This window comes from Natrix helvetica, assembly GCF_964273705.1.
Source record: "Natrix helvetica genome assembly, chromosome: 1".
In the NCBI taxonomy this organism is placed as follows: Eukaryota; Metazoa; Chordata; class Lepidosauria; order Squamata; family Natricidae; genus Natrix; species Natrix helvetica.
The window spans coordinates 301,126,605-301,146,192 of record NC_138548.1 but is presented as its reverse complement, the minus strand read 5'-3'; the positions used below and the strand labels follow the sequence as shown (position 1 = coordinate 301,146,192).

The 19,588-nt window shown below is 39.3% G+C and overlaps 1 protein-coding gene across 1 annotated transcript in view; it reads right to left on the bottom strand.

Moving 5' to 3' along the window:
• The window catches only part of STAB1 (stabilin 1), a 122,749-nt gene that overhangs the window by 57,361 nt on the left and 45,800 nt on the right, over positions 1 to 19,588 (bottom strand). The window contains exons 25-35 of the mRNA XM_081948824.1: positions 17,340 to 17,498; positions 15,823 to 15,918; positions 14,784 to 14,879; positions 10,817 to 10,864; positions 9,847 to 9,977; positions 8,507 to 8,618; positions 7,421 to 7,495; positions 7,061 to 7,150; positions 3,255 to 3,362; positions 2,013 to 2,144; positions 213 to 341 (exon numbers count right to left, since the gene is read on the bottom strand). Coding sequence (XP_081804950.1) covers positions 213 to 341; positions 2,013 to 2,144; positions 3,255 to 3,362; positions 7,061 to 7,150; positions 7,421 to 7,495; positions 8,507 to 8,618; positions 9,847 to 9,977; positions 10,817 to 10,864; positions 14,784 to 14,879; positions 15,823 to 15,918; positions 17,340 to 17,498 — 1,176 coding nt within the window. The remainder of the gene's footprint in view (positions 1 to 212; positions 342 to 2,012; positions 2,145 to 3,254; positions 3,363 to 7,060; positions 7,151 to 7,420; positions 7,496 to 8,506; positions 8,619 to 9,846; positions 9,978 to 10,816; positions 10,865 to 14,783; positions 14,880 to 15,822; positions 15,919 to 17,339; positions 17,499 to 19,588) is intronic.

Here is a 19,588-nt window from a genome sequence, read left to right as displayed (position 1 = left end):
TAGATAGATAGATAGATAAAATGACATCAAATGCTTTGAGGAAACCTACTGATGCCAGCTTAATTGTTCCTGAAAGTTGCAAGATTTCAAATTTTAAGTAGAAAAAGAGTGTGGGTGGAGGGCTGAGACAATCAGTGTATCCATAAGTGTCAAATAAAATAGTAGAAAACAACTAGTACTCATAATGAAGAAAGACAGTCTCTAAGCCTTACCTTTTGTACAGTGGTGGTATTGGTAGTGCAACGGTTTTTGTGAATCAGTAGAACTTGAGAAACCCCAATCAACATTCCATTTCTTGTTTCAACAAATGGACCATCCAAAAGGATTCTGTTTACATATGTCTGCAATTTAAAAAAAGGGATGCAAAATGAAGTATGGCTCAAAGCATAATTATCCAGAAAGCATTATAAAATGTTCTTCAGCCAATATAGCATTCTCAGTGAAGCCCAATCAAAACCAATGAACTTAACTGTTGGTTTTTAATCTGTGTATGTCAATTTACAAATCAGAACTCTGGGATCTTTCAATTTATGTTACAGAGGTAATTGAATAAGTTTCATATATACAGTAAATAAAATATGTAAAACAAATACATAAAACATTTTAGGATTGCAGCCATAATATGCACCCAAATTTACTATTTGAAAGGTATGGTTAATATTTACAATACAATACAATAGCAGAGTTGGAAAGGACTTTGGAGGTCTTCTAGTCCAACCCCCTGTCTAGGCAGGAAACCCTATACCGTTTCAGACAAATGGCTATCCAACATCTTCTTAAAGACTTCCAGTGTTGGGGCATTCACAACTTCTGGAGGCAAGCTGTTCTACTGATTAATTGTTCTAACTGTCAGGAAGATTCTCCTCAGTTCTAAGTTGCTTCTCTCCTTGATTAGTTTCCACCCATTGCTCTTGTTCTACCCTCAGGTGCCTTCGAAAATACTTTGACTCCCTCTTCTTTGTGGCCACCCCTGAAATATTGGAACACTGCTATCATGTCTCCCCTAGTCCTTCTTTCTATTAAACTAGACATACACAGTTCCTGCAACCGTTCTTCATATGTTTTAGTCTCCAGTCCCCTAATCATCTTTGTTGCTCTTCTCTGCACTCTTTCTAGAGTCTCTACATCTTTTCTACATTGTGGCGACCAGAACTGAATGCAGTATTCCAAGTGTGGCCTTACCAAAGCATTATAAAGTGTTATTAACACTTCAGGTGATCTTGATTCTATCCCTCTGTTTATGCAGCCTAGAACTGTGTTGGCTTTTTTGGCAGCTGTTGCACACTGCTGGCTCATATTTACATGGTTGTCCACTAGGACTCCAAGATCCCTTTCACAATTACTACTGTTGAGCAAGGTACCACCTATACTGTACCTGTGCATTTCGTTTTTGTTGCCTAAATGTAGAACCTTACTCTTTTCGCTATTGAATTTCATTTTATTAGATAGTGCCCAATGTTCAAGTTTGTCAAGATCCTTCTGTATCTTAAGCCTATCTTCTGGAGTGTTGGCTGTTCCTGCCAGCTTGGTGTCATCTGCAAATTTGATGAGTTCCCCATTTATTCCCTCATCCAAATCATTGATGAAGGTGTTGAAGAGTACTGGGCCCAAAACAGAGCCTTGGGGTACTCCACTGCATACCTCCCTCCATGTAGATGCAGTTCCATTGAGGACTACACGTTGAGTGCAGTTGCTCAGCCGGTTATGAATCCATCTGGTGGTGATGCTGTCTAACCCACATTCTTCTACTTTATCTAGTAGTAGGTTATGGTCTACCTTATCAAAAGCCTTACTGAAGTCCAAGTAAGCTATATCGACGGCATTCCTCTGGTCCACTAATTTTGTCACTTTGTCAAAGAATGCAATAAGATTAGTCTGGCATGATCTGTTTTTGACAAATCCATGTTGGCTTTTGGCTATTACTTTGTTTGCTTCTAAAATTTTATATTTTAGACATTCCTTGTTAAACTACACACTGTAGAAGTGAAGTGTAACTTGTAGCGCATTCTCACCTTATTGAGTATGTTAGAAAACATGAGCCAATTGGAGAATCCTAACATTGTGTTTCTGTGCACTCCGCTCTTCAGGTCTTTCAAAAACAGCTTATCCCCAATTACAACATGATACTGCATGGTGTCATTATCCTGGAATACACAAAAAACCAAATATTCAAAGACAAGTATTAGAATCAACAAGATAACAGCAAGTGGAATAGAAACTTTAAAGAGAAGATGCATAGCAATAAGCCATTCTTCAATTTATCCGTCCAAATATCTTGGTCACAATCTTCAGAAGAGTCATTTTCTTTACATCTCTAATGACTGAACTGCAGATTGGCCTTTAACAAGGCTGTTGCTTTGCCATACTCAACCATATCAAGTTCATCTTGATTAGCGGAAGAAAAATATTGCCATTGCAAGCCTCAGAAATAGCAACATTCTTATGTGAAGAGTTGTAGAATGTAAGAAAAAGTTCAGCATGTTGCCAAAGCCAGTGAACTTAAGAAGTAGAAATGCTAATTTACTTTCATTGTTATACCTAGAACATACTGATACCCAAAGGACACCAATCTTAAACCAAGTCCTTAAACCAGGGGTGTCCAAACTTGGGAACTTTAAGACTTGTGGACTTCAACTCCCAGAATTCCCCAGCCAGCTGGCTGGGGAATTCTGGGAGTTGAAGTCCACAAGTCTTAAAGTTCCCAAGTTTGGACACCCCTGCCTTAAACGATATATAAGAGCTATATTTTATTAAATGATGGTGAATAATGTATTCATTTATAGTTATATTATTAAATTAACAGAGATTTTCAATTATGTTTACATTATATGGTTACAACCATATCTCATTTTTCAGTAGAAAGCCACTGGAGATATATCAGAGTTTCTTGCATTTCTGTGCATATGGCAATTCAGAGTTAACCTGTGAATTGACTGTCAGTCTCTTATATGAGTCTTCTTGGGAACACAACGGTTGTTGGCTACCATACGCGATAAGGTAGAAACCCCTCTTTTAAAATTAATTAAATGCCCTCCTCTAGGAGCTTTGTGGTGCATGAAGCAGCCAACAACAGTTAATTCCAAATGTGTTATCTCAAGATTGAATCCAAACTCTTATTTATTCGATATGTTGTTTCCCACAAATAAACAAAGAACCGTGCGATCATGTACACATTGAATGAAAAATTAAGTCTCATTGAGTTACCTCTACATGCGTGCAATTAGGATTATTTCTTTAAAGAAGTAAACTCTTACCAGTTGTGTAATATTGGATGCTTGGCAATATTTCTCAATTGAATTATTCCCTGGGACAAAAATAGTATATTTTGCTGATGACTCAATTTTGTTCACCAACTGATATCTCTGAAAGTTTAAAAAACACAATTAGCAAGCCAATCAACTTAATGAGGACTGCAGTTGATAGCTAAAACAAACAAAAAAACCATGTTAAGATTGTTTTTAATAAAGAGGGTGTGCATAAGCGCATGATCATGCCTGCTATCCCTGTTGTACTGTCCCCATTTACTTGTACTTATTCTTGTTCATGTCCATGCTTATACTTCTACATGTTCAACAAATTACATAAATAAATAAACAAACAAACAGATAGATAGATTAATAAATAAATAAATAAAGTTTGCCAATTCCATACCTAGAAAACAGCAACAACGAAAAATTAATGTTAAGAATTCAGACTGACAAAAATCCACTGCGTGTTTGTATCAGCAACAAACCTTTGGTTGCTTGGGATAGCAAACTATTTTGGGTAGTAAGCTATTTTGGATAGCAAGATGGGCTATCCAAAAATATAAAATGAATTATAAATGATTTCATTTCTCTAATTGTTTGTGTCAGCCTCTGCTTCGCTTGCTTGTTATCAGCCGCCGTAGAAACGGGGAGGGTAGGGGGCATGGTATTTGGGATGGGAATCATATGGTACTGGAGGAGATTTGGAAAAGGGAGTTTTGTTCTCACCATCTTCTGTGCATGCTGGTGGCCGGTGTTTGAGTCTGGTCAAGGCCAACCGTCTCGCATACCAACCTGATGATGCCTTTTGAAGATGCAACCCACATGACACCTTAGGGAGTTGCAGATTTGACACTGGGGTGGGGTTGTTGGAGAGAGGGGGTTGGGTAATCATTTGATAAGCATTTGTTCGCGCCTTTTTGGCTCAGATCTTGCTTTTTTTTCCGCTGCTATCTTTTCATAACTAGTAAAAATATCTTAATTTCCAAAAACAATGGAATGGAGAGTTCTCTTTCTTGGTTATTGATGGAGGCATGCCTGACAGTTTGATTTGGGGCTGAATCCTTTGCACCCAGCTATTACAGTGTGTGAATCAATATATAAACTTAGTTTTTGTCTTTTATTATATCACCTATTAAGATGATCTTCCTTTAGCCCAGGGCTGTTAAACTCCTGACCCACGGGCCGGAAGTGTCATGTCTGGCCATGCCCACACCCGGTTTAGCAAAGGGGGGGGAGTCCCAATACATCACGTGATGCCACCATGATGACGTGAGTTTGACACCCCTGCTCTAGCCGATCGTAAAAGAATTATTTAAGAGATATGGGGCAATATCTTTCAGCTGTAAGATAAAGAGCCATGGAATGATACATATTTGGCATTACAAGACAAGATAGAAAGACCTGGACTTCCGGTTCCGGCTGCTGAGAGCGGCGGGCGTGTTTCGCTCGCCCTGTGTGCTCTTGGTGGGCCCCCCTCGATCGGGGGGGCACAGGGAGCCCTGTAGGGGCACCCTGCCGAGGGGGCGGCTAGCTGGGGGTCCCCTGTATCGGCGGCAGTCGCGGGAGGGCTCCTGGCATTGCCCTAGGTGCCAGGAGGCGAAAGGGGGTGCGTGGGGAGCTTCCATGCTTCCGTGTGCTTTTGCTTCGAGGCTGCTGGATGAATTTGACGATCTGAAGGCTGCAGCTATGATGTGGTGAGATGTAAATGCTCCCCGACTCCCTCTTTGATTGTTTAATGAAGGATTGACAGCTTTTTAAAGACTTTCAATCGGTTCCTGGGAAGTGCGATTGGAGGGAGGGGGATTTCCCCCCCCCCTTGGATAAGCGGCTTTGGACTGCTCTCTGCCCTTGGAGGAGAAGGGGGAGAGCTTTAGAATGAAATCACACTCATAGCAAGCAAGCAGATGAATACCCTGCTGCAATTGTGAAAGAGAAGTGATGATCTGTTCTTTTTGAAAACTTTGAAAACTTTTGGTTTGTTGCCTTCTGATCCCGTGCTGGCAAGGCAAGATGGCACACTTCTGCTGTCTTTATGCACCTTGAAACTTGACTCCACCCATAGAAATTGCTGGCATTTTGTCTTTGTCTCCGTGACACCCAGAAATATCTCTTGAGATACTATACCCTGGACTTGGAATAATGGATTTTATTGTCTGGATTTGAACTATAGAAAAGGTCCCTATTATTGTCTGGACTGCCTGCCTCGTGATCTCTCTTGGCTATACCCTGTTCATAGTTGCCATTTCATCCTATGGACATAGACATCTCTGAGTTTCTCTTTACTAAAATGGCACCGAAAGGACCCCCACCTGGGAAACCAGGCTTTGCTGGCTCTGCTCCAACATCCTCAACGTCCAGCCCCAATGGACAACAGACATTAACATCTCTACTACAAAAAGCCCCTGAGGAGGACCTAACCCAGCAGTTGCTTCAAAAGATCTTAAAGGGGCAGGAGGAATTGAAAAATCAACTGAAAGAAATGAATGAACAGCTCAGAGAGAACCAAAACCGAACGGCTCAAAACTCACAGAGACTGGAACTTTTGGAGGAGGGGATGGCTGAGATGAGGGGGGAGGTGAGGGGGGGTCCAGAGAGGAAACCAAGAACTTGAGAACCATCAGATAAAAATGGAATTTGAAAGGATGTCTTTTTTCCTTAGATTTCAAAATGTAATTGAGGCTGATGATGAAGATTTGAGGGAGATTATGACAAACTTACTCGCTGAATATATTAGAAAAGACAGACAGCAGTTGGGATGGGATATTGACCTGGTCTATAGAGTTAATTCAGCTTATGCTAGAACACACAATGTTCCAAGAGAGGTTCACATTACATTTCTTAGAAAGACTACAAGAGATGAGATTCTGAGTGCACAAAGGGGGCAAATGTTAAAATACAAGGATAGAGAGATAGTCATCCTGAAACAAATCCCAAAGAAAGTTAGAGATAAAAGGAAAAAATATTCGCTTTTAGTGAAGAGACTATTCGAGAAAGGGGTTTGGTTCCGGTGGCTGCTGCCAGAAGGCATGCTGGTATTCTGGGAGGGCAGTAGAATCAGAATTAATACAACTATGGAGGTGGAGGCCTTCATAGAAAAAAACAAAGCTCTCCTAGATAAAGCTGATGACACTACACAAGACAGACAAGACACGAGAGGTGCCGGAACCTTGCTGGTGGGGGGGGAAGAGGCAACATCGAGAAAACTTAGATCACAAAAGTGAGTTAGAAAAATAATGCAATTGCTGATACAGGGAATTTTTTTCTGTTGGATATAAAATAGATTGAAATTATTGGAAGATATAAGGTAAAAATATGCTGTCAAAAATTGTTAAGTAGTATCTTACTTAATGTATTAACAAGTGAAAGTTATGAGAACCGGGGGGAGTGCCATTTCCTGCATAATGTAGCTGTCATAATTTGTAATTTACCCATTACCCTTCTTCCTAAAAATTTTGTAAAACCAATTAAAAATTTTGTTAAAAAAAAAATAGAAAGACCTGTATACAATATAATCAAGAGATTAAAATAATTGAAAGAAGAAATAAGCTTGTCACATAGCAAGAAGAACTGATGACAGGTGGAGCAATGCAGTCACAGAATGGATCACACTTGACAAAAAGCACAAAAGGTCCATAAAAGAGACCTAAAACAAGTTGGATCGTGAACATCAGCAAGTATTGCAGGCCCAACTGGCAAAAGAAAGCTCAGAACTGCATTGGTTGGAAACATGCAGAAAAGGCCTTCGTCCTCCAATGGATAGACAATGGCTAAAATGATGATGAAGATGATGGTCTTTCTGCTGAGGACTTTACCTCCAATAGCTCTTTGAACTGCCAGAAGGAGGGCACGGTGTTTAGCTGCTCCTGCAGACCAGGTGGGAGCTTGACAAATGGTACCAGAACCTGATCAAAAGAAATGTGAAAAGAGGAAGACCAATTACTTGACTTTATTCATCTCAGAGTTATAAATAATAGCATAAATAGGGTGCTATTGAGAGGAGAAAAATTAAATTTTAGAGGATTCTTCTAAATACTTTGGTGACATTGTTGCTTCTGTTTAATGGAAGACCAATAAATGAGATATGCTTAACTCATATCTCATAAATCCCGCTATTCCCACCCGAACAACAACAACAAAAAAGACAAAGATCCAGGCCAATCTAATCAACCTACCTTACTGATGAGATAAATACTGCCATTAACAGCAGGAATTTCCCACATAATGCTGGCATTCTGAATAGCTATTTCCTGAAAATAAAATATTTGCAGATATTAACTCTGAATTGTTACTATTTTTTATTTAGGAAAAATTATATGGCCATCCAACTCACTCGCAGTGACTCTGGGCAGCTTACAACATTGTAAAATCAATAGAAAAATAATAAAACATCCTCCCCCCAAGTGACAATAATCAAACAAGCCATTTGATGGGCTCCACCCACTCTGGATAGGTGGAGCTCATGGGCAAAACCAGGTCTTTCGGGCCTTGCAAAAGAGTGTCAAAGCTGTGGTCAAACTTATCTCTGATGGGATGATGTTCCACAGGGAGAGAACTATCATGAAGAAGGCTCTTCTTCTTAGTCCCCCTAGATCAAATTCGCAGTGTCATGTTGCCATCACATGATGTATCATGTGACTTCCCCCCCTTCGCTAAACTGGGGGTGGGCGTGGCTGGCACATGACGCATCTGACCTGCAGCCTGCAAAAATGACACCACTGCCTTAGATGGACCTCCATAGGGAAGGAGACTGTAGCATTCCATGCCTTCCCAGTCTGGTGGGTCAAGTAGATGTGGTCAGGAAAAGATAGTCCTTCAAATTAGTCCCATTAAAATTAAAGTATAACCAATCCTATTACATTTACATCAAAACACTTTTGTGCTCTAATTGGGGTACAGGGCTGACTTGGAAACCTTTATGTAGGATCGCTTCTTAGGATTGAATATATCTTTTCTAATTTGTCATCTTCTGAATTTGTCAAGCTGCAGTGGCTCTAATTATGCATTCAAGCACATCTGGAGAACAACAGGATGGGAAAGGTTTATCAAAATGCTCCATTTTAATCTTGAAAGTCACTACAGGCCTTTGTACACATGGTATGATTAACATTTCTCAAATAAAAAACGTGAGCCTGCAGATTTCTATTGGTTCTACATTCCTTAGGGCACAATTTCTTTAGTTTAAAAGTGGTGTCAGCACATTTCAATAATATCTCTCTAATTTTGCTATTGGAAATAATGTGTTTAACCTACGAGCTTACGCTATTATTGCTCTTTATTTCCCACTTGACGTCTGGATTGAGAGTGGGGAGTTCTTGGCCAACATATGTCTTGAGTTGCTCAATTGTGAAGGAACCCTGGAGAATATGAGACCTACGGTAGGAAAAAAATATTAACAAAACTACAATCGGATGGTTAAAGCCAAGAGAACATCTTCACTTAGGAAAAAAAGCATTGCATCTTTCAAATGTGTCGGGAGAGTCTATCAAAAGGACAATTCATCAGTCATCCTATCTATGGAGTTTCTCAGTCATCCAGGTCATGGTTGTCTCAAACATAACCAAAAGCAATCAAAGATGCTTTTCAAAAGGCAACTGGACTTCCTTTGTTTTTCCTTGAAGACATTTTGCTATGATAGTGTGATCAAAACTATTTTAAAGGGGTTTTTTTTACTCGCAAAATTAGGCAAAGCTTTGATCAACTTTGCCTTTCTTAACCACACTTTGCAGGCAGCCTTGTTGGTATGAGATTAGTCCAAAATTTAGAATTTATATATTAGCACATGGCATCAATGCCTGCTAATAGCTGTGCTGTGTATAATTTATTTTTTGGGATATTTTTCATTTAAAAAAAAATAACATTCTCGCTAAAGGAGAAATACATTTTCTTTCTGTCTTCAAATCAACTTTATCTCACAACCTTTCTTCAGTTTGGACATTTAGTAATGTCCAATCAGAAAATGTTAGAGGACATTCTAAAGATAAGGAAGTTAAACTTGATATTCTAATGCATTGATGTGTATGTTTTCATTCCTATGCATTGATAAGTATATAACCATATTTCTTTTTTAAAAAGTTATAGATGGGATGCATATGGGAATATACATCTGGGTCAAGAAAAATGTGATGCATACTTATGAATAAGTATATTGGATAAATGAAATCATGTTTTGCTAGGTAAAATGTAGAGTTGCCCTAAGAGTTTTGTATTCATGTGAAAGGAAACAACTTCATATTGGAAAAGTCCATCTTCTTGCATTGTCTCCTCTGGAAAGGCAAGTGTTTCAAATTTCAAAAATGTCTAATTCTACTAAACATACCTACCTCTTTAGATCATCACAGGCACCCCACTAAAGTATGTATTTTAGCAATCATTGAACACTCATTCTTGGAAGCTGAAAAAACTGATACTCAAAAACCAAGGTGAATATACTGAAAACTATGCTGCACAGCCCATTATAAAACATTTGAAGCAACCCCATCATATGCCAAACCTGGCCTCTGGCACAGATCAGGCCTGAGTAGATTTCACTAAATCAAGCGAAAACTTAGGTTTACTTACTTATACCAATTATGATTCTGACAAGCATGGACAACAGTACCTGATAAGAGATGGTAGCATGTTGGACTCCAGCCAGAATGAGTTTCTACCCTTGCTGAAATTAGAGACAGCTTCTTTCATTGGCACCAGAACAGTCAAATTGGCTCCTCTGGGTATCCTGAAGAGGGATTTCTTTTGATCAAAGCAAGACAACATGTACAGGCATTATTGCTAGCTACTTCTGTGTTTAGTTTACCAGGCATGGAATTCAATATGCAAATCACTACCAGCCTCTTCAATGAAATTTCTGAAATCAGTGGAATCTGATGCCTAGAGTCCCAGCATTTTGTAGTACAAAACTATTTTACTTTACAAATCATAGTAGGTAGAGCAGTGGTGGGTTTCCATTTTTTTTACTACCTGTCTTCATGCGTGTGCAATGCATGCACATGCGCAGAAGTGTCTGGGTGGGTAGGTGAGCCTCCCACCGCCACCACTACTGGTTTGCCCAATCCGGGCCGAACTGGGAACAAACCATCTCTGATGTAGAGACAATAGAGCGGCTTTAGCATCTTTTCTGATCCAAAGACTAATCTGCACAATCATCAAAAGATAGTTAACCCTTCCAGAGCAAGCTCATTTTTCTCAAGCAAAGGCCTCATTAAAATATGTGTATCATCTGATCACCAACAAACTCAAAAATTTAAAAAATGCAAAAGTAGTTTTAAAATTACCCAACAGATTGAAACATCGGTGTTTCGATTCTCTAAGCCACTACCCTAATTGCATAGGCTGAAATTCTTTATTCATAAATCAGTTGCAATGAGCTCCAGCTTTTGAACAGATTTATATGAAGTTTTGCTTAGAGAGCCCTTTCTGTCAAAAACTTAAAAGGCCATTTTAAAGATAAAATTCTTACTTTAAAATGTAAATAGATTTTTTTCTACTGATGGAACAATATACTTAAACCATTTCGATGTTGTCTTGTTTCAGAAATGTTAAAATAGCACTCAACCACACAAAATCCTCACCGTCATCAAATGATAAAAACTTGAACAGTGGTAATTCATTGCCAGCTCCTTGAAAAAGAAAAAGCAACAAATTTGTAAAGCATTATTCTAGGGGTCTTAAAGAAAAAATGATTCATGCAGCATGATAAACAAGTTTAATTTAATCATGGTTTGCTTATAAACTAAGACAATATGCTAATACAAGGCTAAGCAGACCACATGACAATTTTAAGCATACATGTAATCTAGTTAAAGTTGGTTAAATGCTTGGGAACTTGTCTATCAATCAGTCCAAAAGAGAATTCTGATATTTTCCTAGTACAACAGTAGAAGCTACAGTTACACATATAAGCCACCCAGGGGCACTTGGTTGGCATATAGACTTAATAAACAAATACATTTAATTGTCTTTATTTTAAATATGCATTTTTTACATTTTATATCAGGGTGTCCAATTTTTATCAATTTTAACACTTTCAATTCCCCATGGCTGGCTGGGAAATTCTGGGAGTTGAACTACACAGGTCTTAAAGTTTCCAAGGTTGGATGCCCCTTCTTTATATTTTTCTTATTGGCATACAGTATCTTTAAAAACACTGATTATAAAAGAACAAAACAAACAGAGGGAGAGTCATTCCTTCATCCACCCACTCATCCATCCAAAGCGCTGGTTAGCATTTCACTTCCAATAGTGCCAAATCAGAAGACAAACTTTCCCACAGAAAGGCAGCCATAAGGCTTTGCCTCATTACTGGACTTTTTAAGGCTGCTGGAAATGTGACAAATTGGTCATATTCTCTCCTTCGTTCGTGTTTCGGAACATTCATTTTATTTCTGGTTTTGTATTTTTATCATTATGAAGGCAGATAATATATCTATATAGGGTTGCTAAGAGTTGACATCAATTTAATGGCACATAATTGAGCAAACGTTTTATCATTACTTATAGAACATCTTTACCAAGGAAAAAACAACTTAATATAAAAACAATAGCTGTCTTTTCCGCTTAGATAAAGGAACTGGAGACATTGTCTTATGGCAAAGCAACTATAGAAAAAGATAATTTGTTGCCAGAAGGAATGCTAATTTTCTGGGAGGGCAGTAGAATTAGAATTAACACAGTTGCGGAGGCGGAGGCCTTTATTAAAAAAAATAGTGCCCTCCTAGATCAAACAGGGGACAGTACACAAGATGTGAAAGAGGGAGGGGCCGCGGCTCTGCCAGCAGACAGGGGGGAGGACGCAACACTTAGAAGACTCGGATCACAAAAATGAGTTGAAACATTTTTGCAATTGTCGTTATAATGTAACTCTCAGAAGTGATACAAAAGATGATTGAATATATTGATGATTGAATGTAAAAACAAAAAGCTGCCAATGTTTATTCAAATTTTGATGTTTTTTCTTTTCTTTTTGGTTAAAGTTGTGAGATTCGGGGGGAATTCTACCTCCCGCATGAGGTAGCTGTCAAAAATTTTCTACACCCATTTACCTTTTCCCCTAAAACATTTGTAAAAAAACAATAAAAAATTTACAATAAAAAAAAAAGAAAAAGATAATTTGGATCCACTTTATGGTCCAAAGGAGCAATCTTTGCCTGAATCTCTGCTTAGAACTAGCATCTCTCTCGATGGTTTAATGTCTAGTGTAACAAAAAGAAGGGCTGAGAGACACGATAGGAGTTTTCTAGTATTTAAGCGGCTGCCACAAAGAAGAAGTCAACCTTTGGGGGGGGAAAAGCACTTGTTGGCAGAACAGGACACAATGGATGGAAACTAATTGAGGAAAGAACCAACCTAAAAATAAGGAGAAATTTCCTGTCAGAGAGAACAATTAGTCAGTGGAATGACTTGCTTCCAGAAGGTGTGGATGCTTCAACACTGGAGGTTTTAAAGACAAGATTAGACAACCATTTGTCTGTAATGCTATAGGGCAGGGGTGGCGAACACGCGGCTCGCGAGCCGCATGCGGCTCGCGGCCAAAATAAATGAGGCTCTTTGCCTCTTACCATTATTTAGTATGCTGTGGCTCAGATCGCGCGCTAAACCCGGAAGTACGGTCGACGCTTGCTTGCACTCCACCAGCTCTGAGCTGGTCGTCGCGTCGACCGTACTTCCAGGTTTATCTCAACAGCGCCCTCTGCTGTTGAGATAAACCAAAAAAATAATGCTTCAAAGTCTAGCACAGTTGCTGCAGGATTCCGGTGAGGTTCTAATGATTGTTCAAATTAATAATAATGGTTGCATATTGAAGCTCTGGGTTCAGGAGCAGCAGAGTTTTAAATAGGAGAAAACATTTAATTGAATTTCCATGGTTAGTATATTTCCCAAAATTCTACGAGTGTTTTTTTCACAGCCTGTAATTGTAATATATATCAAAGATAATCCAAACTCATATATATATTATAATACATATATTAGGTTAAAGGAAGATAATATTAGGACCAGGCTTTACCCATGTATAGGTTGTACTCGATTTACAATCACAATCTCGTCACTGAGCAAAGCAGTCATTAAGCGAGATATGTGACTGCTTTGTTTAATGACTGCAAGTGTGGCATTCCTGGTTGTGGTCATCAAGTAATCTTGTAGGTTGTTAGGTGGACAGAGATTCCACTTATTTATGGATTTAAAAGTTATACAGCAGCTCTAATGGGTTTATAAAAATTTATAACAAAAAACACCTGACTGAGCATGTTATATTATGTGTTTAATATATTATTGTTAAAATTATATGCTTTTGTGTGAGTGTTTGTCTGTTTTGGCAGGTCACTGCGTGGTGTGGCTCTCTGACTCTCACAGTTTAAAATTTTGGCTCTTTTTGTCGAACTTGTTCGCCACCCCTGCTATAGGGTCTCCTGCTTCAGCAGGAGATTGGACTAGTAGGCCCCTTCTAACAGTCATTCTGCTTGCACTTAATCTGATCTTATCCTGTAGATATGGTTTGGATACATTTTTTAAGCATTATATTGATATAAAATAAGAAAGCATTCTTGCAGAGTGAGTGGGCAGAGATGACCTCCCTTTATACAATACAATACAATACAATACAATACAATACAATACAATACAATACAATACAATACAATACAATACAATAGCAGAGTTGGAAGGGACCTTGGAGGTCTTCCAGTCCAACCCCCTGCCTAGGCAGGAAACCCAATATAGTTTCAGGCAAATGGCTATCCAACATCTTCTTAAAGACTTCCAGTGTTGGGGCATTCACAACTTTTGGAGGCAAGCTGTTCCACTGATTAATTGTTCTAAATGTCAGGAGGTTTCTCCTCAGTTCTAAGTTGCTTCTCTCCTTGATTAGTTTCCACCCATTGCTTCTTGTTCTACCCTCAGGTACCTTGGAGAATATGGAGAATTTCTTTGCTTGTCTTGTGGAGGCCCTCTCCCTTTTTCTTCCAAGAATTATCTTACTTCTAGTCTGGTATAATGGGCAAGAGGTTGAACCAGAAGGAGGAAATTCAGGTTCCAATCCCCACTTCAGCCATCCTATTTCAATTTCTTAAAATAATATGTTCAAACTATGAATTAGTGTAAGGCTCCTATCACTGCACTGCCGTGAGAAAAATCATTGTCTCTCACAAAGTTAGTCATTGTGGTTTCCGGTTTAGAATGGAAAATCTAGAAAGTGCTGATTTTTTTTCCTTTTAAATAAGGAAGCTAGAGCAGAACAGTGCTTTTTCCTGGCATATTTTCTGCCTAAACTTGTTTTTTTTGTTAATGGGAATGATAAGCGAAAAGCTGAGTTTGAGAAGTGAGATGCTGTTCTGTGCATAATCAGAAAAGTCACTTGAGGTTTATGTTGGTCCCGAATATTTGCACTGTCTGAAAGATACTCCATCAAAGTGGTCTTTCTTAGCCATATCAAAGATGGCAGACAGAGCAGAGCCACTGCCATTGAGTTATGGTCCTTGCCTGATATAAACGATATCACTTTACTACCCCTACTTGAAAGATAATGGAAATGCATCTTTTTACCGTCATCATATCACCGTAGCATTGAATTCCATCTCCCATGTATCCAGAAGGGCAACGGCAATCTTTTTCCCCAGTATTGAGAATCTGGCACACAGCCTGATGAGTTAAAAGAAAAGATAATTCTCAGCAATAAGAAAGTAAAGAAAAGGAAATAGGCAGAACTCAATATCACCTAGATAGGATGCTAAAGACCTAATGCAGTCTATCTGGTTCAGAGTGGTCTGAGCCCCAGCATGATGTGCCGTCCCCCAAATCTTTGGTATGGCCCCCAGAGAATATCCAAGAATTGTTACTATATTGCAAATGTTAATGGGACTGGTGACCATTATTCAGGACATGTCTAGGGAAGAATCACACAACTCCATTTCATTTTAATTAAACAAAACTGTAAATGAAACAAAATCAAAGTGCATTCTTTGCCCCAACTTCAAGAGTCTGCTTTGGGGAACACAACTCCGCATAGCATCCAAAGCCAGTTGTGGCCCTCGGTCCAAGTCAGGGGCTAGGCCTTTAAAATTAAACACACAGTTTTTTTCTTCTGGGTTTCTGTGCTAAAGCAACCCACTTTTTTTCTGCTTGGAGGCTAAACTGCTTCATACTGCTTTGTAAGAGCAGAATAATTCGAACAGTTATGAATGAATGCATCCATAGTTGCTTTTGGTCTTTATTTCCTCATCTTAACTCTTAATCTTCAAACTCTTAAAAAAACACATTTTGTGTTGCTTCTGATACAAGCATTTTTGCATGCAACTGTGCCAACTATGTACTATTTTGTAATTGGTTTTCCTACATATAGGAATACATATGCATTTGCTTTACGAAATGCATTGTCTTTTGGAGAACTTTCCACCATTCTGGAAAGATTACTCCACAGGTTTCAGTGTCAAACTAGGTTCCAATTCTGTGCCTTTTGTACTGTTGAATGATTTGTGTCACAGCCACCACACTTATTATGGCTGTTAGCCAGGGGAGCTAGAGGGCAACTCATCTGAAAGGTATTAGACTGGGAAGGCTACCCTACATTATTCCCACGTCTTACCAGTGCATGGCAGCCCCCATTGTCCATCAAACAAGGGTTAATTTTATCACAGACGTAACCATCACCCTGATGGTCTTTCTTGCACGTGCAGCTGCTCTGAAAATGGAAACATCAGGGACATTAGTTCCTATCCAATAGTATAAGTTTTCTAAGAAAAAGTTTTTTTTTCATTTTAATCTTTGTTTAACAACTTCTGGAAATGAAGGGGAAAAAATTGAAGTCTGTAACTAATATATTTGTAACTTGAAATTTGAAATCAGCAGAAATAGAAGTATTCTGGATTTTTCATGTGCAAAAGTAGATAATGGTTGGAAGCCAGCAGTCCTCCATCGGTTCTAAATTACAACTTCCAACATCCTTTCCTATGGGATGTCAATAACAACAATAGTTCTATCTGAGGACAACCCTCCTCAAGACAGAAGTGGATTTGGGGATCTCAGAGTCATCTGCATTCATTGAGACCAGCACAACCTTTGTTCAGAATGGACCCTCTCCCAGGACTCTGGTTTAGATTCTCCAGTGCAGTCATCTACCTAGGCAAACTCTGGTGACAGCAGTAGCATCCGATAGAATATTGGAAAGCTATAAGAACCAACATGCTTCCCATGTAATCAAGTCTACCTTGGAATCTACACAAATATAGCCCTACATGCCAGGATAACTTTCCAGCTGAGTGAGGCATAAACACCACATGAGTTAAAACCAACATAGTATTTCTTGATTGTCTTGCAGTTGCATCAGGTTTAACCAGAACCAGCATGTGTCATTCTCTAGTATTAAACTCTGTAGTATTAAACTTCCCTAATTGAAACCAGCCACTTGTCAGAAGCAGTGTTTGCTTCTCGTGGCCTTATGCAGTTGATCATTCCCATAGCCTAAACCCAAACAGACTTGAATATTGTATTGTCTCTCGGCTGCCTACTTGTAGGGCAGGTCACATTTTTCAAATTTCAATTTCCAAACATTAGAGGTGCTCAGAGGTTGTGACATGCCTTGTGGATTGTAAAGAGATTTTGGTTACTTTAATATACCACAATTTAGATGTGCTTGGTAAGTAACTACACATCTGCACACAAATCACAGCTGTTTTAACATTTTGTTTGTTTCATTAGGCTGTTGACTTTGCCCTCTTCTGTTTGCTTTTTTTGGAATCTTAACCTAGATTTTCACGACTGTAGTTTTTAACTTTTAAAGTGACTTATACTTCTACATTTTTGTGACCACAAGTAATCCTTTGGGGGAATTAGACCAAACCAGTCTTTTCCTGGAATTGTGCAACAGAGTACAATCATGTGATCCTGGGAAAAGGCAAGGGTTCTTAAAAGAGTTACAAATTCTCACTTTTATTGTTCCATTCAATGCAATTCAGGAGAGGTTGAAAACGTTAACTCTGTGGCCTGCAGCCCCTTTAAATATCTGATCCTATCATATAAAAAGCACAAGCTGCATCATTAGTTAACAAACCCAAGAACCACAGATCCTTTTTAGCAGGACAGCAGGGAATAACAATATTGTACCTGTCCAGGGCCAATGTAATTACAATCAGCATCGATGTGGCAGCCTCCTCTGGTCTCTGTTACACAGTTGTCTACCACAGCACAAGCTTTTCCATCCCCAGTCCAACCTGGGATACACTGACATCTGACTGTGCCAGGACCCGTACTTGTACATGTAGCCTGGCCAAAAAATGAAACAAGATGAGAATGAGAGAAGGGCATTTCTGCACTTTCCATTTAAACTATTCTTGTTCATCTTGATTCTAAGCCATCTTAACAAAACCCTGTGCAGGCTGAGGCTTATTTGTTTTTTGTTTTGCTATCACGTCTTCTCATTGGATAATTTCCCGTTGTTTCAGGAAAGCGCTTTCATAACAATGGGTATGTGTTTGCGGATAATTCTGTCTGTGTGTGTGTGTGTGTGTGTGTGTGTGTGCGTGGACGCGCGCGCGCACATACACTCAAATACCCGTATTTATGGGAGTATAAGACGCACCAAGATTTTGAAGAGGCAAATTAAAAAAAAAAGGTTTTACACTCTGCAGACCTCCCCAAAATGGCCTGTTTTTCACAAAAATGGGCCTGGTTTTTTGTCAAAAAAAGGGCATGCATAGCCTTTAGGAGGCTTATGCTTCTGAGGGCTGGGGGGCAAAAGCAAGCAAAAAATGGCCCATTTTTCACTCATTTCTGCCCTCCCCAGCCCTCAGGATCACCCTGGAAACCTCCTAAAGCCTATGCATGGCCATTTTTGCAAAGGAGCAAGGTTTCGGGAGGCCAAAAATGCTGTATTCATTGCACTCAGATTTTCACCCTCTTTTTTGAGGGAAAAAGGTGCATCTTATACTCCAAAAAATACAGTACATATCTCACACGCACAGTTACATTTTATATATGCATGGACAGACAGATACAAGGTAAAAATATCATCTTGCAGATACAAAACAAACATTTTTCTTGCTCTGCAATACACTCTACTAGGTTCTAAACCTCCATTTACCAACAGTGCTGAACCAGCAGAACGGTTAAGATCTTTGCTTGCACAGTAAAAGGTTGCAGTTTGATTCTTGGTAGAAGTGGGAGGGTTTTTTTTTTAGCACATACCTTTTCTTGATTAGATTGTTTTTCTATTTCAGCTTTTTAAAACAATAAGTCTAGGGGTTCCCGTTTTAGCAATTTTCCAGTCACTTGGCATAGAAGAGTTTCACTTCCAGCTCTCAGATAGACCAACCTCCTCCCCCTTCTTTCTTTTAGCACAAAAGAATTGGATTGCAGCCTCCTCTTTGTGAGAAAATTAGAATTATTCTGATATGCAGTTCTAATTACTGCGGGTTTATACTAAAGTTTATACTAAAGACACATAAATGCCCTTAGAAAAAAGGTACCAGGCTTTTGAGAACCATTCCAATAATCCTGACTAGAATTTACACCTCACAAGGCATCAGTCAGGACTCTCTATATAAATGGGGCCCAGTATTCTCCCCTCAGTGTGACTGTCCCAATTCCACACCAAACTGTAGAGCACATTGTGACTGGCATACCATATTTTTTGGAGTATAAGACACACCAGAGTATAAGACGCATCTTAGTTTTGGGGGAGCTGGTCAGCTTCAGCACATTAGTTCACTCACTGGTTTTGAGGTTGGGGATGCTGGGGCATAAGCTTCAGCACATTAGTTTGCTTGCTGGCTTTGAGGTTGGGGATGATGGGGGCTGTGCTTCTAAAGCACATCTGATTGTCAGAGGGAGCAGCAATTAGAAAAGCAGGCAAAGCACTTAGCTCATGTTTCTGAAACTTAGCTAAGCACTTAGCTCATGTTTGGACTGAAAAACAGCTTCAAAAGCATAGCTGATCCTTGGAGGGAGCTCCAGTGACTAAAGCAGGCAAAGTGAGGAAGGGGTATGAGAAGGCAGCAGCTGTTCTGGGTAACCATTTTGGAAACCGCGCGTCGAGCCTTTGGAGACTGAAAACACAATGCGCAGAGCCCAAAAAACACAAGCCATTATCAATGGCAATCTCTGCAGCCAGGAAGAGGATGCGCGGAGGCCAAAGTGTGGGGGCCAGCGAGTGGGCGGGCCTACGTTCAGAGTATAAGACACACCCAAATTTTCAGCCTCTTTTAAGAGGGAAAAAAGTGTGTCTTATACTCTGAAAAATATGGTATATCAGTCCAGTATCTAATTTTAAAAAAATAAATGATGCTGCGCTTCAGTGGTTAAATGCCTAATAATAATAATAATAATTTTATTTGATTAGCCGCAACCCTCTCCCG